Here is a 14715-nt window from a genome sequence, read left to right on the forward strand (position 1 = left end):
AAAGTTTGTATGCATTTCTCTCTACCCCCTCGTTCCAGAGTGAGAGCAGAAATCTTTTATCACGATTAGGTGGCCCCCAACAAAGGTGTGAAGAGCGCTGTGTCCCTGCACTTACCTCTCTGCCCCACCAGGGCTCCTGTTCACAGAGGACAGTGCTGGCTTTGAGCAGAGGTTGGAAGTTCCTTGCTGGCAGAATGCTCCAGGTCAGGAGCCTCCTGGTCAGCTAGTAGGGAGTGGCTGGTAGGGCTGGGGGCATGGCAAAGACTATGCCCTGTGTCAAGGCTTTCAAACTGAAAAAGAGAAAAAGCTGCCAAGCTAGAAAGTCCATTCACCTCAGCAGTGGTAGCTTTTACTGTCACAAAGGGGGAAATGGGGCCTCCTTGCGGGTACTTAGGAGGCTCTGTGATAACTGAACAGCTTGACAAACAGGTGGGGTGCACACAAGCTGCCTCCCTCCACGGGCCGTGCCTCCAAGCGGGGGTCAAATTGGCCTTTCGCCTCTCCCCAGAGTTCACCGGTGCGAATTCTCACGTTTGGCCTCCCCACCGGGCAGCCAGGCTAGGCAGCTCCCCGAGGCCCGGCCCCCTAACCCTGCAGCCTGCTGGCCCTTCTTTCTTCTTCTCCTCTTCTTTCTGTTTTCGGGATGACACTTTTTTGTCTCTTCCCTGTGGACTGTTCTGCGGGCATCAGATCTAAAGCACTTCTGCTTGTCCACACGTCTGTGGCTGCTGCCGCCGCTTTCACCAGCAGTCACGTCTGACTGTCTTGCTCTCCCATCACTTCTCACTGTCGTTTTGTCCCATTTCTTAGCTTTTTGCTAGAAAAGGATTTGCCGGCACAGGAAGGACTCCTTTGCATCAGCAGTGTGTCGGAGTGCGGATCTCGTGGCTTTGGTGCGTGTTTTCCTCCAGCTCTGCTGAGAGGCTCCCCTCCGCTGTCACAGGCGTTACGTGTGTGTGCTGTGGATGGGGAGGGTATGTCTGTGCCGCTTTGTTATGTACCTGTTATGTCATTATGTCGGTGTCTCAGCCTTGGCTGCATGTGAGAATTGTCTGGGCAGCTTCTAAAAGTCCTGGTGCCCAGGGCACCCTCCAGAATAATTAAATCAGCATGTCTGCGGGGTTGCGGAGTACTCCATGAATTTGTTAAGCACCCTAAATGATGGATGGATTTCAGCACGGGCCCCAAAGTTGATAACCACTAATGGAGGCTAAAATCCTAAAATGCTGGAAGGCTGAATTCCAAGTCCTGGAGGCTTGATGTTATATTTAAAAGCAACAAAGCTTTCTAACCAGCAAACAGATGTTTGTCTGAAGCTACTCTATTAAAAAAAAAAAAATCAAATAAACAGAAGACAGCCTGGTTTTTTTTTTTTCCTTGCCCATGTCTTTTAGGGAAGCCCGAAGGGTTAATTTAGCTGTTTCACAAATGGATCCAAATCTAACCATTGTAGGGGAAAAAAAACTACATATATATATATATATATATATATATATATATATATATATATGTATTTTTTTCCCCTGTTGTCTTAGTCTCAAATGGAACGCAAGATTCAGAGAACATTGCAGCCTGTATTTTTAGCTAAGTTTAGTTAGAGCTCTTGGTCCGGGAGACATTGAGAATTTCAAAATAGTTTGTTACCTCAAAATACATTTCCTGAAATGGACTTGAGGCCTGAGAGGGATGAATGGGTTTTTTTTTTTTTTTTTGCTTCTATATTTATTGTACCACAAGAAAGCAAATCTTAAATTTATGTAAGTTTTTATTTTTAGAGACCCAGGAAACAGGTGCTTTGCCCAAGCGACAGAAGGCTGCGTGGCAAAATGTCAATGGCAGACTAGAATTCATGGGCAGGGAGCGGTGGGGGAGGGCCCTGAAGCTGTGCACCTGGCCTCAGGCCAGAGCATCCTTAATGCAGGGGCGGACCATGAGGGCTTGCTCAGGCCTGGGAAGCACCGTCCCACCTCCTGAGGGCGGGTCTGGTCCTGTGCCCCTGCGCCCGGGCGCCCTGTCTTTTCTCGTCTAGCAAGAAGGGGCTTTGAGTTCACGTTTGTTGAGGATACCCCGGGCTCCATCTCCCGGCTCACACTTTCAGTTGCCAGCACTGCCACTGGCAGAGGACCTCACAGAGGAAGAAGGGGGGCGAGGGTGTCATGCCTCGTCAGCGCCCCTCAGCGTGACGTGTGCTGCAGGGACAGTTTGCCTTCAGCGTGTCACTGGTGGACGTGAAGGAGTCTCACGTTTGCTCGCGCACTCTGCCCGGGGTGAGTGGAGAGCGCTGTGTCCCTCCCTGCCTGGTGCAGAGCCAGATGTGCACCTCTGTGTTTGCTCCTTCGTGGATTAGCTGGTCACCATTGAGCAGTACACGTTTTGGGTGGCATCTGAGCGATAGCCCCTCTTCTTGGCCCTGGAGAGGCAGCGTGGAAACAGGCAGAGAAGGCCGCTTGGAGCTTGCGTTTGGTGTGGATTGGAAGCCACTGGGTGGTGGGGAATGTGCAGAAGATCAGACGAAGCCCTATGTTGATTGCCTTAGGACCACGCGGTGACGTTTAACAGAGGCCAGGAAGGTGCAAGAGGGCAGGTGAAGGCCAGAGGAAGGGCAGGACCTGAGGCAGGCGGGAGCCTGGCTTCCCCCTGGAGAGGCCCTTGTGTCCTCGAGGGGAGTGAGTGAAGAGAGCGGGCAGCCGGTGGTGCTGGGAGGGCAGAGGGCGGAGAGAGGGCAGGCAGCAGAGCCTGGAGCTGGAGCTCACTGGCACTCACGTGTGTGTTGTGTGTGTGTATGTGTGTGTGTTTGTCTGGGAGACACACTTTTATCAGCTGAGTTGGCTCAGGGCAATAGGGAGAAGTCAGAGCCAGGCTTTTGCCAAGAAGAGCATCACCCTGATGCTCTGGTGAGTGTAGGTCAGGAAGGCAGCGGCCAAGTCTGCCCTCTTCCCCAGGGTCTGCTCTGAGCCGGCTGACCCTCTTTGCAGATGCGGCAGCTGCGCTCTGCGTGGCCCCGGTCTGCCCGCCGCCCTCTCGTCAGGCTCTCGCGCCCTCTGTGCCTGCCTCGCTTTTGAACTGCCCTGCCCTGGTCTGTTTTCATCTCCACCCACCAGCTAAACTATCACTTCCTTTAAGAGCACGTGCCGCAGCACCCAGTACCACGTGGTAGGCCGACCTGCCGTCTGTCTCTAGATTGAGCGCGGAGGTTTTGGTGGAAGGAGTGCCTTACGATGGTCGCTGACAGAGGCAAGAAGTTGCCAGGCCTCCCCCAGCCAACCCCACCCCTTGCTGGCTTCCATCACAGCCTTCTCCTCTGCTGCGGAGGTGTTGGCAGCCTCTCTCCACGTTCATTCTTAGTGGCCCCGGGTTCATCTGGCATCGCGTCGTATCGGGACTCCGTTGGTAGTGGGCTGTGTTGGCTCACCGTGTGGTGCGTCTCTCTTCTCTTTGCAGTTAACAGCGATATGATGGTCACTGACCACAACGGCGCCATCAAGCTGTCGCAGCTGTGTAAGTTCTGCGACGTGCGGTCGTCCACCTGTGACAACCAGAAGTCCTGCTGGAGCAACTGCAGCATCACGGCCATCTGCGAGAAGCCGGAGGAGGTCTGCGTGGCTGTCTGGTGAGGGTGCCTCTCAATGCTGCTCCCTCCGCCCCTTACAAGCAGTGCGCGTTCGTGCACCTTCATGGGATGTTCGTGGGATGTGGAGTCACGTGTCTCGTCTCTTCCGCATCTGTCCCGTTTCCCCCACTTCAGACCCTCTCTCTCAGTTACGCAGTGTAATTTCTCGAGATACTCTGTACACTTTCAAATACACACACACCCCTTCCTTGCGTCAAGGAGAGGGATTTGCTGCTTGCCATCCACTTAAGTGACCCCCCCCGGGGACCCTGCAGTGATGCCCAGAGCTCTGTTCTGAGGCGGACTCCTCCCTCTCTCACAGAGATGGATGCTGGGCTGTTGCAAGAGGGACACACTTGTCAGAGATGGAGCAGCGACTCAGGGCATCAGGACATAACCTGTTCCGTAGTCAGAAGCCTGGCCACCGCAGCATACCACCGCTGGCCAGACTCTGCGTCTTTCTCTGGGAGCAGATTCTCTCTTCCCTCCCTTTCCCTTTCTTTCTCTTTCTTCTTCCCTCCCTCATCCTCTCATTTTTGCTATGTACACGCACAAACACACACACAGTGGGAATCATTTGATTAGCACGTAGTTATTAACACATATTATGAATTAGAGGTATGAGCCAGAGATTAAAAAAACAGTGATAATTAAGAGAGTCCTCATTTTATATTAAAAAAAAGTATACATTTGTTGATGAAATGTAACATTCTGAAGAGTTATATGGATGGTTTCAATGTATCAGCTGTTGTATTTTAAAGTAAGCTCTGTATCTCCTGGCTGTTAGCAAATGAGAATATCCACCCAGTTATCTTTGCCTGCTCCTTTGAGCAGGAGTCTCCAAAGACTTTCTCCAGACCATGTGCCCTCAGCCTGGACAATAGATCTGAGAGCCTGGCACATTTCCCTACCTACCGGGGCATGAATCAGGTTCTTAAGAGCTAAAGGAATGTTCACAGCCAAGACCTGTCATGGTGGCTCGCCATTACCTGCCAGCTGCATTGTGTCCAGCTCTGAGCCCTGCTTTTGCAAAAGGGTTTTGACAGAGGTGGTGTTCGAGGAGAGGGACACGTGTGATGGGAGGTCCAGAAGCATGCCAGCCGAGGGCTGGCAGGGGCAGGGAGCCAGGTTAGTCCAGTAAAGAGGACGTGGGCTCTGCGGAGGGAGCGGAAGGGCTCTAGAGTGGGAAGTGCAGTAAATAAATGGTTGTGCAGAAGCCTACAAGGCTGGAGAGACGCACAGCTTTTCGAAGGGGATGGACAGACACACCTGAGCTCAAGGTCAGCTGAGGTGTTCTCTCAGTCATGGTTTCCTGCCAGTGGGGCAGGCGCCCTTCTCTGGAAGCATCAGACCAAGGTCAAGAGGCGGGGAGTGACCACTGGTCAGGTTCAGGGCAGAAAGCTTCAGATCCCGACCGGGTGACCCCAGGCTCCTCCTCCGTGTCTGTTCTCTGCGCACCTTTGCTTACGTAGCCACTGGGGATGAGAACTTAACTTCTGCACCAAAAGCAGACTTTTTCATTCAGGGGCATTTCCCTACCCCTAGTCCAAGTGCAGGGGATAGAATGTGAACCGCGCGCTCCTGGCAATCAATGCTTTGCTGTCTCCGAAGGTAGGAGCATGGGGGCCGCTCTGCCCCCTCTGTGTTTCAGATGTAGAGTAAGCACAGTGAATGTTGTTTCTGCCTGTCTGCAGAAAGACACATCCAGAGGTGAAGAGAGGGGGTGCCAGTGCGGGCGCTCTCCTGTGCCCCCACCCCGCCCTCCAGGGAGGGCCCCGCCCCTGCACTTACCAAGCTGGAGTCGCTCTGCGTCCAGGGACCAGCCGCCTAGGACTGGCTGGTGCAGGGGCCCCAGTGCTTGACCACATCGCCTCAACTTGGGACGGCTCCGATGGGCCCTCACAACCCCCAGGTGCCCAGAGGGCAGCTGAGGCCTCATCGAGAACCCCTTGCCCACTCTGTGCAGATTTGCCCCCTGAAGGGACATTTCCCCAAAGCACCTGCACAGAGCTCTAACAGCCTCAGAGTCTGTGTGCCCGGGCCCTCACACTCAGACACAAGTCTATGTTAGAAGCAGCCGGCGGGGGAATAGAAGACTGCTCTCTGAGATCCATTTCAGTCTTCTTTTCATTCATTCATTTGTTGAATTAACGCCAGTTGTGCACTCTCACCAAGTGAAATGCTTAAGTCCTTTTCAAGGATAGAAATATTTTGGAACCGATATTAATTTGATTACTGTGGTTCTTTTGTCATGGATATTGACAGTCTCTTCAGTTGCAGGACAAAGAAGTCTGTGTTTATTTCCCTGTATTTTTCCTTTCCGTGCTTCAGTGAATCCAAAATGTTTTGCACAGTGGGCCCTGTCTGTCCGGGGGGCGCTGTTACAACACTGAGTGGAGGAAGCCCTTAAGGACCTTACGGAGCCTCAAGGTTTTTTTTTTTTTTTTTTTTTATGCATGTCTATATGTAGTGAAGGAAGTGAAGTCTCTCAGTAGCTTCTGACCCTTTGTGACCCCATGGACTGTAGCCTGCCAGCCTCCTCTGTCCATGGGGTTTTGCAGGCAAGAAAACTGGAGTGGGCTGCCATTTCCTTCACCAGGGGATCTTCTCGACCCAGAGACTGAAGTTGGGCCTCCCGCACTGCAGGCAGCTTCTTTACCATCTGAGCTAACAGGGAAGCCCATACATGATTGCGTATATCCATATATGTATGCCCACTCTCGTTTAGATTCTTTCTCCGTATAGGTCATTACAGAGCGCTGAGTCGAGGCCCTGTGCTACTCAGCGGGTCCTTGCTGGTGTCAGTCACGTATAGTAGCGTGTGTACGCAGTCCCCGGTAACACACATGTGTTTTCTGCATCCGTGACTGTGCTTCTGTTTTGCCTCGGGTACTGGGGTTGAGCCCCCTCCCTGCGGTCCCAGTTCTGCGATTAGTGGCGGTGGAAGGCGAGGGCTCAGAGAGAACCGGCCCAGGGCTCTGGAGCGGCTTTTCTTCGAGCTCCCAGTTTCTTCCTTGTCCCATCCCAGGGCCTCTGGAAGCTTTGCAGAGGAGCAATACCATGCCCTTCCCTGAGAGCCTGGGGGACTCGGCGTGCCTTCATTTTGTTACCAAAATCAAACACGGACCCCCCCAACACAGACGAGCACACACCTGTGTGCTCACCCACCTGTGTTCCCCCCGAGAGCCCTTGAGCTCTCTCCACAGCCCACAGCCTATGGGGTAAGGAGGGCCTCTTGTTTCATGGCCACTGTTTTCGTCAAGACCTCCCAGTAACTTGGGGGTTAAGGAGAGGATTTTTTTCTACTGTGTTTTTCAAAAGTATTTTTTAATTTTTATGCAGTTTTTAAAGGTTACCCTCCATTTCCAATGATTAGAAAATACTCCTATATTCCCATCCTTGAGTGTACCTTACACCCAGAAGTTTGTGCCTCCCACTCCCCCCACCTCCTCACTGATTTGTTCTCTTTGTGAATCTGCTTGTGTTCTGTTGTTTCTTAGATTCCACATATAAGCGATATCATACAGTGCTTGTCTTTCTGTGTCTTATTTCATTTAGCATCATTTCCACCAAATCCGTCCACATTGCTGCAAATGGCAAACTTTGGTGGGGGAGCCTCCGGGCTCTCTGCTGAGCTGGGCTCCAAGCGTGCGGTGCACAGGGACACTCGGTTTATGGTGTTGGCACGGAAGGATGCCTTGTGGATCTTTCCCACGTTGCTCTTTATTTTCCCTCACGTCCCTTTCTTCGTGCAGGAAACCGCAGTTCTTCATCTAGAAGTTTCTTCTGTCTCCAGCCCCACCAGCTGCTGGCTGGGATGTGCCCTCACTCATGGAGCCCTGGGCCCAGCAAACAAAAAGAGCAGAACCGCAGCCTCTTTGCCAGACACACTCCCTGAGAATAACTTAGCTAGATTCTGTCCAGCAAACTAGGGATGTGTTGGGAGCCTCACAGGGCAGTCAGGAGGGAAGGTTTAGAGTCACCCCCAGGACCTAGCCATGTCCTTTTCCCCACACTCTCCCTCTAATGATCGAATGAGTGAATTAAGGCTTTGAGTGTACTTTCCCAACAAGTTAGGCCCCGAGACAACCCTCATGTTATGATCCTAAGTGGGCTCTGAGATAAGCAAAGGGAAAAGTGGAGTGGGTGGGAAGGCATGGGAGATGCTGGGCGAGCTGTCAGAGATGGAACTGTAAGTGACGGGAGGCAGCGCCACTTAGAGATGACGTCCTGAGGTTGACATGGCCAGACCGCCTCCTTGGGGTCACACTCACCTGCCTTCTCTGCACCCAGGAGGAAGAATGATGAGAACATCACGCTGGAGACAGTCTGCCACGACCCCAAGATTGCCTACCATGGATTTGTCCTGGACGATGCTGCTTCTTCAAAGTGTATCATGAAGGAAAGAAAGGGGTCCGGAGAGACTTTCTTCATGTGCTCCTGCAGCTCCGAAGAGTGCAATGACCACATCATCTTCTCCGAAGGTGAGTGTTCCTCTCCCAACAGTCTGCGGGCGCAGGTACGTCCTTCCACGGCTGGTGCTGGGATCAGGCTCACAGGCCCCCTTACTTGCTGGAAAGAGGGGCTTAAGGGGTGACAGGGTCGGCTCTGGTCTGTATCCAGTCTGGCTCCTGGGAGCCACATTATGATTCTTCACCGAGGTTCTCCAGGTGCAGGGCCTGGAAAGGCAGCAGCGGCATCACCTGAGAACTTGAAGAAGTGTGGGTTCCAGGCCCCAGCCTGGCCGTGGAACCGGAAACTCTGGGTGCACGTCCAGCAGTCTGCGTTTAAACAAGCCTTCCGGCTGATTCTGACGCCGCTCAAGTTTGAGAACGACTGGTCCAGCGGTGAGCGGAAGCTGTGTGATTCGGGAAGAGCCGTGCTTTGAGTCAGCTCAAGTGGTCGTGTGCACACACTCACTCCGTGGATTTGTCTAAAGGGCACTTACCCTTTGTCACTTTTGAGGAGGACTGCGGTGCAGAGGCAGTGAGGATACCCCACACTCGGAGCCCAGCTCAGCCAGTGCCCGCGGGGGAAGTGCAGCAGCTGGCTCAGTGTGGAAGGAGGGCACCCACGTTTCCTTCAGTGTAGAAACATGTTCAGTGATTTTAAGGACAAAGCTAGTATATGTCACTTATCAAATATACAGACCATCCAACAGTATATAACAACTGTAAAATGGAAGACCTTCGCCTGTTCCCTTCCGCCCGGCCCAGCAGATGAGCTGTGTCGATGGCCTGTTGGATGCACCCCCGTCTCTGCCTTTCATCCATATTAGCCTTCCTTCCGTCCGCTCTTTCCCTATTCTCTCCCTCTGTCGTTCCTACTTACCTTCCCTCCCTCCATCTGCCCATCCGACTGTCTGTCCACTGTCCCATCTGTCCATCCGTCTGTCCATCCATGTGTCCATCTGTCTATTCATCCATCCGTCTATTCATCCGTCCATCTGTCTGGCCATCCATCTGTTATTCTGTCCATACATTCACCCACCCATCCATCTGTCTATCCATCTATCTGTCCATCCATTCATTGTACCCACTCATCCATCTTTCAGTGCAAATAGTTAATCATACTATAAATATTACCTGGCGATAATTTTTTTTCACTCAGCCACTTTTATTCCTTTTCTAAACAAGATAATATATATAGATGTATTGTAACCTGTTAATTGCTGTCTAGAATTGTATAGGCATATCTTCTACAAGTGACTTAACCATTCATTCCCTTGTTGATAGATTGTTTTAGATATCTCCAGTTTTCCACTTAGTGGTACACTGACTATCTTAGTAAAAACATCTTACACATTTGTGCTAATGTTTCTGCAAGAGAGACTTCTAGAAATGAAATTTCTGGATCAGAGATATGCACAGTTTAAATTTGGATAATTCTGTTAAATTGTTCTCATGCCCCTCCCTCAAAGATACATAAGCATATGAATTTCCATCTACTTTCTCCAACACTGGAGATTATGTCTTTTAATTTTTCCAGGCAGTAGTGAAATTAATATTCTTTTGGTTTTAGGATTGTAAATCAGAATAAGGAAAAGTTATTTTAGCCCTCCATAGGTCCAATTCAACAAACAATCCTTTGGGAACCCAGGTGCTGGGCTGGCACACTACCCCTTCTGCCGTGTGTGTGCCAGCTACGGGGCACGATGAGCCTCTGCTTTGTGGTGCCCGTGGGCGGGGCAGGCCCCTCTTTCTCTGTGTCCTTTAGCCAGTTTCCCTCCCTTCCTGTTCAGCTTCCTGTCCAAGTGAAGTTCTCAGTGTACAAGGCGCGCATATGCACTTCGTTAGCACAACACTTTTCAAATTCACTCCCCTCTCCTACTTGTTCCTCCTCCAACCATGCCATTTCGTTTTTTCCTTATGTAATTTAAGTTAGGAGACATGCTGCAACTAGATTTAATCACACTAAAACATGGCAACCCTGGTGACCGGGTTCACCCTGTTAACCTTCCCCAAGTACTTCACCTTTAAAAAGAAGGCCCAGGCTAAGCCAAAAGAATCAATCCCTAATAGTGGAATATCCATTCATATTTACTATCATCTGTGAAACTTTTCTCTCCTTTTGCATACTGGCTTATCCACAATGGAAGAATTTATTTCTTTCAAAGGTGACAAAAGTTGACAAATGGCTTGAAAATTGGATATATTTTATATGTGTGTGTGTGTACTCCTGTAAGCTCTTAAGGTGTTTATGACTTCAGTTTTCAGTGTATTTCAACTCATGTGATAATCATGGGCACACGTTCATGTTTTCCCTCTTATTCATTATCAGACTGTTTGTTTCCTTGTGAGGTGAGATAATCAGCATAAAGGCAGTTTCTCATTGTACAATTCAAGAAATCCAGCACAGCTGATGACTCAGATATCTGAGTGATTTCAGAGTCTTCTAAAATGCTCAAGGGAGTATGCTTAAAAATAAGTCTTTCCTCTATGGTGAGATATTTTCCTCACCTACAACATCAGGTATTAGAACACTTTGGGATCGATTTCTCTTATTGCCACTATCTCTTCTTTATACTAAACAATGACAACTTAAAAAATTGAAGTATAATTGACCTACAATGTGTTATTAGTAATTACTGCTATATAGCAAAGTGACTCAGTTAATCACCCCCCCTCCCCCCCCACACATTCTTTTGTATATATTCTTTTGTGATTGATCGTAGGGGATTGAATACAGTTCTCTGTGCTCTACGGTAGGACCTTGTTGTTTATCCGTTCTGTATATAAAAGCATACGTCTGTTAATCCCGACCTCCCAGTCGATACTCTCCCAACCCCTTCTCCCTTGACAACCACCAATCTGTTGCCTGTGTTCATGTTTCTGTTCCATAGATAGCTTCATTTGTGTCATATTTTAGATTCCACATATATGTGATCTCATACAGTATTGTCTTTCTCTTTCTGACTTAGCACGACCATCTCTAGGTCCATCCAGTTCAGTTTAGTTCAGTCACTCAGTCATGTCCGACTCTTTGCAACCCCATGAATCGCAGCAGGCCAGGCCTCCCTGTCCATCACCAAATCCCAGAGTTCACTCAAACTCACGTCCATCGAGTTGGTGATGCCATCCAGCCATCTCATACTCTGTCGTCCCCTTCTCCTCCTGCCCCCAGTCCCTCCCAGCATCAGAATCTTTTCCAATGAGTCAACTCTGCATGAGGTGGCCAAAGTATTGGAGTTTCAGCTTCACCATCAGTCCTTCCAATGAACACCCAGGACTGATCTCTTTTAGGATGGACTGGTTGGATCTCCTTGCTATCCAAGGGACTCTCAAGAGTCTTCTCCAACACCACAGTTCAAAAGCATCAATTCTTCAGTGCTCAGCTTTCTTCACAGTCCAACTCTCACATCCATACATGACCACTGGAAAAACCATAGCCTTGACTAGACGGACCTTTGTTGGCAAAGTAATAATGTCTCTGCTTTTCAATATGCTATCTAGGTAGGTCATAACTTTCCTTTCAAGGAGTAAGTGTCTTTTAATTTCATGGCTGCAGTCACCATCTGCAGTGATTTTGGAGCCCAGAAAAATAAAGTCTGACACTGTTTCCACTGTTTCCCCATCTATTTCCCATGAAGTGATGGGACCAGATGCCATGATCTTAGTTTTCTGAATGTTGAACTTTAAGCCAACTTTTTCACTCTCCTCTTTCACTTTCATCAAGAGGCTTTTTAATTCCTCCTCACTTTCTGCCATAAGGGTGGTGTCATCTGCATATCTGAGGTTATTGATATTTCTCCGGGCAATCTTGATTCCAGCTTGTGCTTCTTCCAGCCCAGCATTTCTTATGATGTACTCTGCATATAAGTTAAATAAACAGGGTGACAATATACAGCCTTGACATACTCCTTTTCCTATTTGGAACCAGTCTGTTGTTCCATGTCCAGTTCTAACTGTTGCTTCCTGACCTGCATATAGGTTTCTCAAGAGGCAAGTCAAGTGATCTGGTATTCCCATCTCTTGAAGAATTTTCCACAGTTTATTGTGATCCACACAGTCAAAGGCTTAGGCATAGTCAATAAAACAGAAATAGATATTTTTCTGGAGCTCTCTTCCTTTTTCCATGATCCAGCGGATGTTGTCAATCTGATCTCTGGTTCCTCTGCCATTTCTAAAACCAGCTTGAAGATCTGGAAGTTCATGGTTCACATATTGCTGAAGCCTGGCTTGGAGAATTTTGAGTATTACTTTACTAGCGTGTGAGATGAGTGCAATTGTGTGGTAGTTTGAGCATTCTTTGGCATTGCCTTTCTTTGGGATTGGAATTAAAACTGACCTTTTCCAGTCCTGTGGCCACTGCTGAGTTTTCCAAATTTGCTGGTGTATTGAGTGCAGCACCTTCACAGCATCATCTTCCAGGATTTGAAATAGCTCAACTGGAATTCCATTTCCTCTACTAGCTTTGTTCATAGTGATGCTTTCTAAGGCTCACTTGACTTCACATTCCAGGATATCTGGCTCCAGGTGAGTGATCAAACCATTGTGATTATCTTGGTCGTGAAGATCTTTTTTGTACAGTTCTTCTGTGTATTCTTGCCACCTCTTCTTAATATCTTCTAATATCTTCTGCTTCTGTTAGGTCCATACCATTTCTGTCCTTTCTCGAGCCCATCTTTGCATGAAATGTTCCCTTGGTATCTCTAATTTTCTTGAAGAGATCTCTAGTCTTTCTCAGTCTGTTGGTTTCCTCTGTTTCTTTGCATTGATCACTGAGGAAGGCTTTCTTATCTCTCCTTGCTATTCTTTGGAACTCTGCATCCAGGGTGCTGCAAATGGTATTATTCATTATTTTTTATGGATGAGTAAAACTCATTTATATATGTGTACCACCTCTTTATCCATTCATGTGTTGATGGACGTTTTGGTAACATTGCCAAACTAATCAGTCAACCCAAGAAGGATACAGTTGATCTTAAACCTGGTCATTTAGAAATGAGCTAAGTAAGGTTTACTGAGTCCTTTCGTGTGACAGAATTCCCCAATGAAATGGAAGTGTTTTTCCATAGTGATAGTGAAGACATTTGTGTGTGTGTTTGTGTGTACTCCACAGACTTTGTGCCAGCATGGAGCTCCACGTAGAGAAGGTGAGGTGCCTTTTCAGGAATATTTCTTTGGTTTTTATGATAATGTTCACGTTACTTTTTCTGTGGAATTGTAACCATACTATTGCCTAAAGCAGGAAGATATGTAGGAATGCCTTCAGGATGCATTTCACAAGATGCTGTTCTGAACTGGATCTCCAAGGGAGCTGTTGGGTAGCCTGAGGAACCCTGGACAAGGAGTTCAGTTCAGTTGCTCAGTCGTGTCCGACTCTTTGCGACCCCATGGACTGCAGCACGCCAGGCCTCCCTGTCCATCACCAACTCCCGGAGTTCACTCAGACTCACGTCCATCGAGTCAGTGATGCCATCCAGCCATCTCATCCTCTGTCATCCCCTTCTCCTCCTGCCTCCAATGCCTCCCAGCATCAGAGTCTTTTCCAATGAGTCAACTCTTCACATGAGGTGGACAAAGTACTAGAGTTTCAGCTTCAGCATTATTCCCTCCACAGAAATCCAGGGCCGATCTCCTTTAGAATGGACAAGGAGCAGAGAGGCATTAAAGGGGTTCGCCTGCATCATTTTGCTCCTCAAGTGTCTATTATGTTCATCTGCGGGGGTAAGAAGGTAACTCATGGCAGGTTGAAGGAGGCGTGCCTCTGCCCTACTTCCAGCCCCTGTGGCTGGATCCCTGGCCATCTCATTCTCCTCCTGACTTAGAGCTGAACTTCTGGAAATGGAAAGGCCCCTTGGCCAGGCGGGAAAGGGCATTAGCAGTAACCTCAAGCCTGGACTCTGAAAAGTTTGGTTTCAAGGCCTGAGGCCCACCCCCTTCTTAACTGGCGTGCAGCATGCCCGGAAGCCAGGCTGTGAAAATTCCTGGAGCAGCAGTAGCAGTGGCCTCTCTCCTCTCTGAGTAGGAGCCTGGTATGGCCCGTCTGCCTGTGCTGACTGCGTTCAGGCACACTGCTTTGTGTCCTACAGGCATAACTTTTTTGACATCATACTGTACCAATTTTTCAAATTTACTCAGGTATATTTACCAAATAAAGTTGTACGTATTTAAAGTGTACATCACGGTGACTTGATACACATATACTTTGTGAAAGGATTTCCACTCCCCACCCCTCCACCTAGGCAATTCACATATCCATCACCTCACATATTTGTCTTGTGTGTGAGATCATTTAAGTTCTACTCTCTTAGTAAATTTCAGTTGTACAATAATGTTATCACCTGCAGTCACCGTGTTTTACACCAGATCCTCAGTACTCACTCATCTTAGAGCTGACAGTTTGTACCCTTTTAACAACCTCTCCCTATTCCCCCACCCTCCAGTCCATGGCAACCACCATTGTTTTTTGTTTGGCTGACTTTTTCACATTTATTTTGCTTATGTTAAATGTGTGTATTCTTGGATTTAATTGGACCTAAATTTATTTCTAATGTGGTTAAAAAGCACTAACTATAACACTGCAATCTGCAACCATTTTTCTCTCTGTTTTTATGAGTTAGCTTTTTTTTTTAAGATTCCACATGTAAATTATACCATGAG

The 14715-nt window shown here is 48.6% G+C and overlaps 1 protein-coding gene across 1 annotated transcript in view; it reads left to right on the forward strand.

Annotated features, from left to right (window-relative positions):
* Positions 1 to 14715, forward strand: part of TGFBR2 (transforming growth factor beta receptor 2) — a 92858-nt gene that overhangs the window by 34691 nt on the left and 43452 nt on the right. Inside the window, exons 2-3 of the mRNA XM_086365629.1 lie at positions 3442 to 3610; positions 7904 to 8094. Of these exons, the coding sequence (XP_086221755.1) occupies positions 3442 to 3610; positions 7904 to 8094 (360 nt within the window). The remainder of the gene's footprint in view (positions 1 to 3441; positions 3611 to 7903; positions 8095 to 14715) is intronic.

This window comes from Bos grunniens, chromosome 22, assembly GCF_055505025.1.
Source record: "Bos grunniens cultivar Pamir isolate PY7600 chromosome 22, Bosgru_T2T1.0, whole genome shotgun sequence".
Taxonomy (NCBI): domain Eukaryota; kingdom Metazoa; phylum Chordata; class Mammalia; order Artiodactyla; family Bovidae; genus Bos; species Bos grunniens.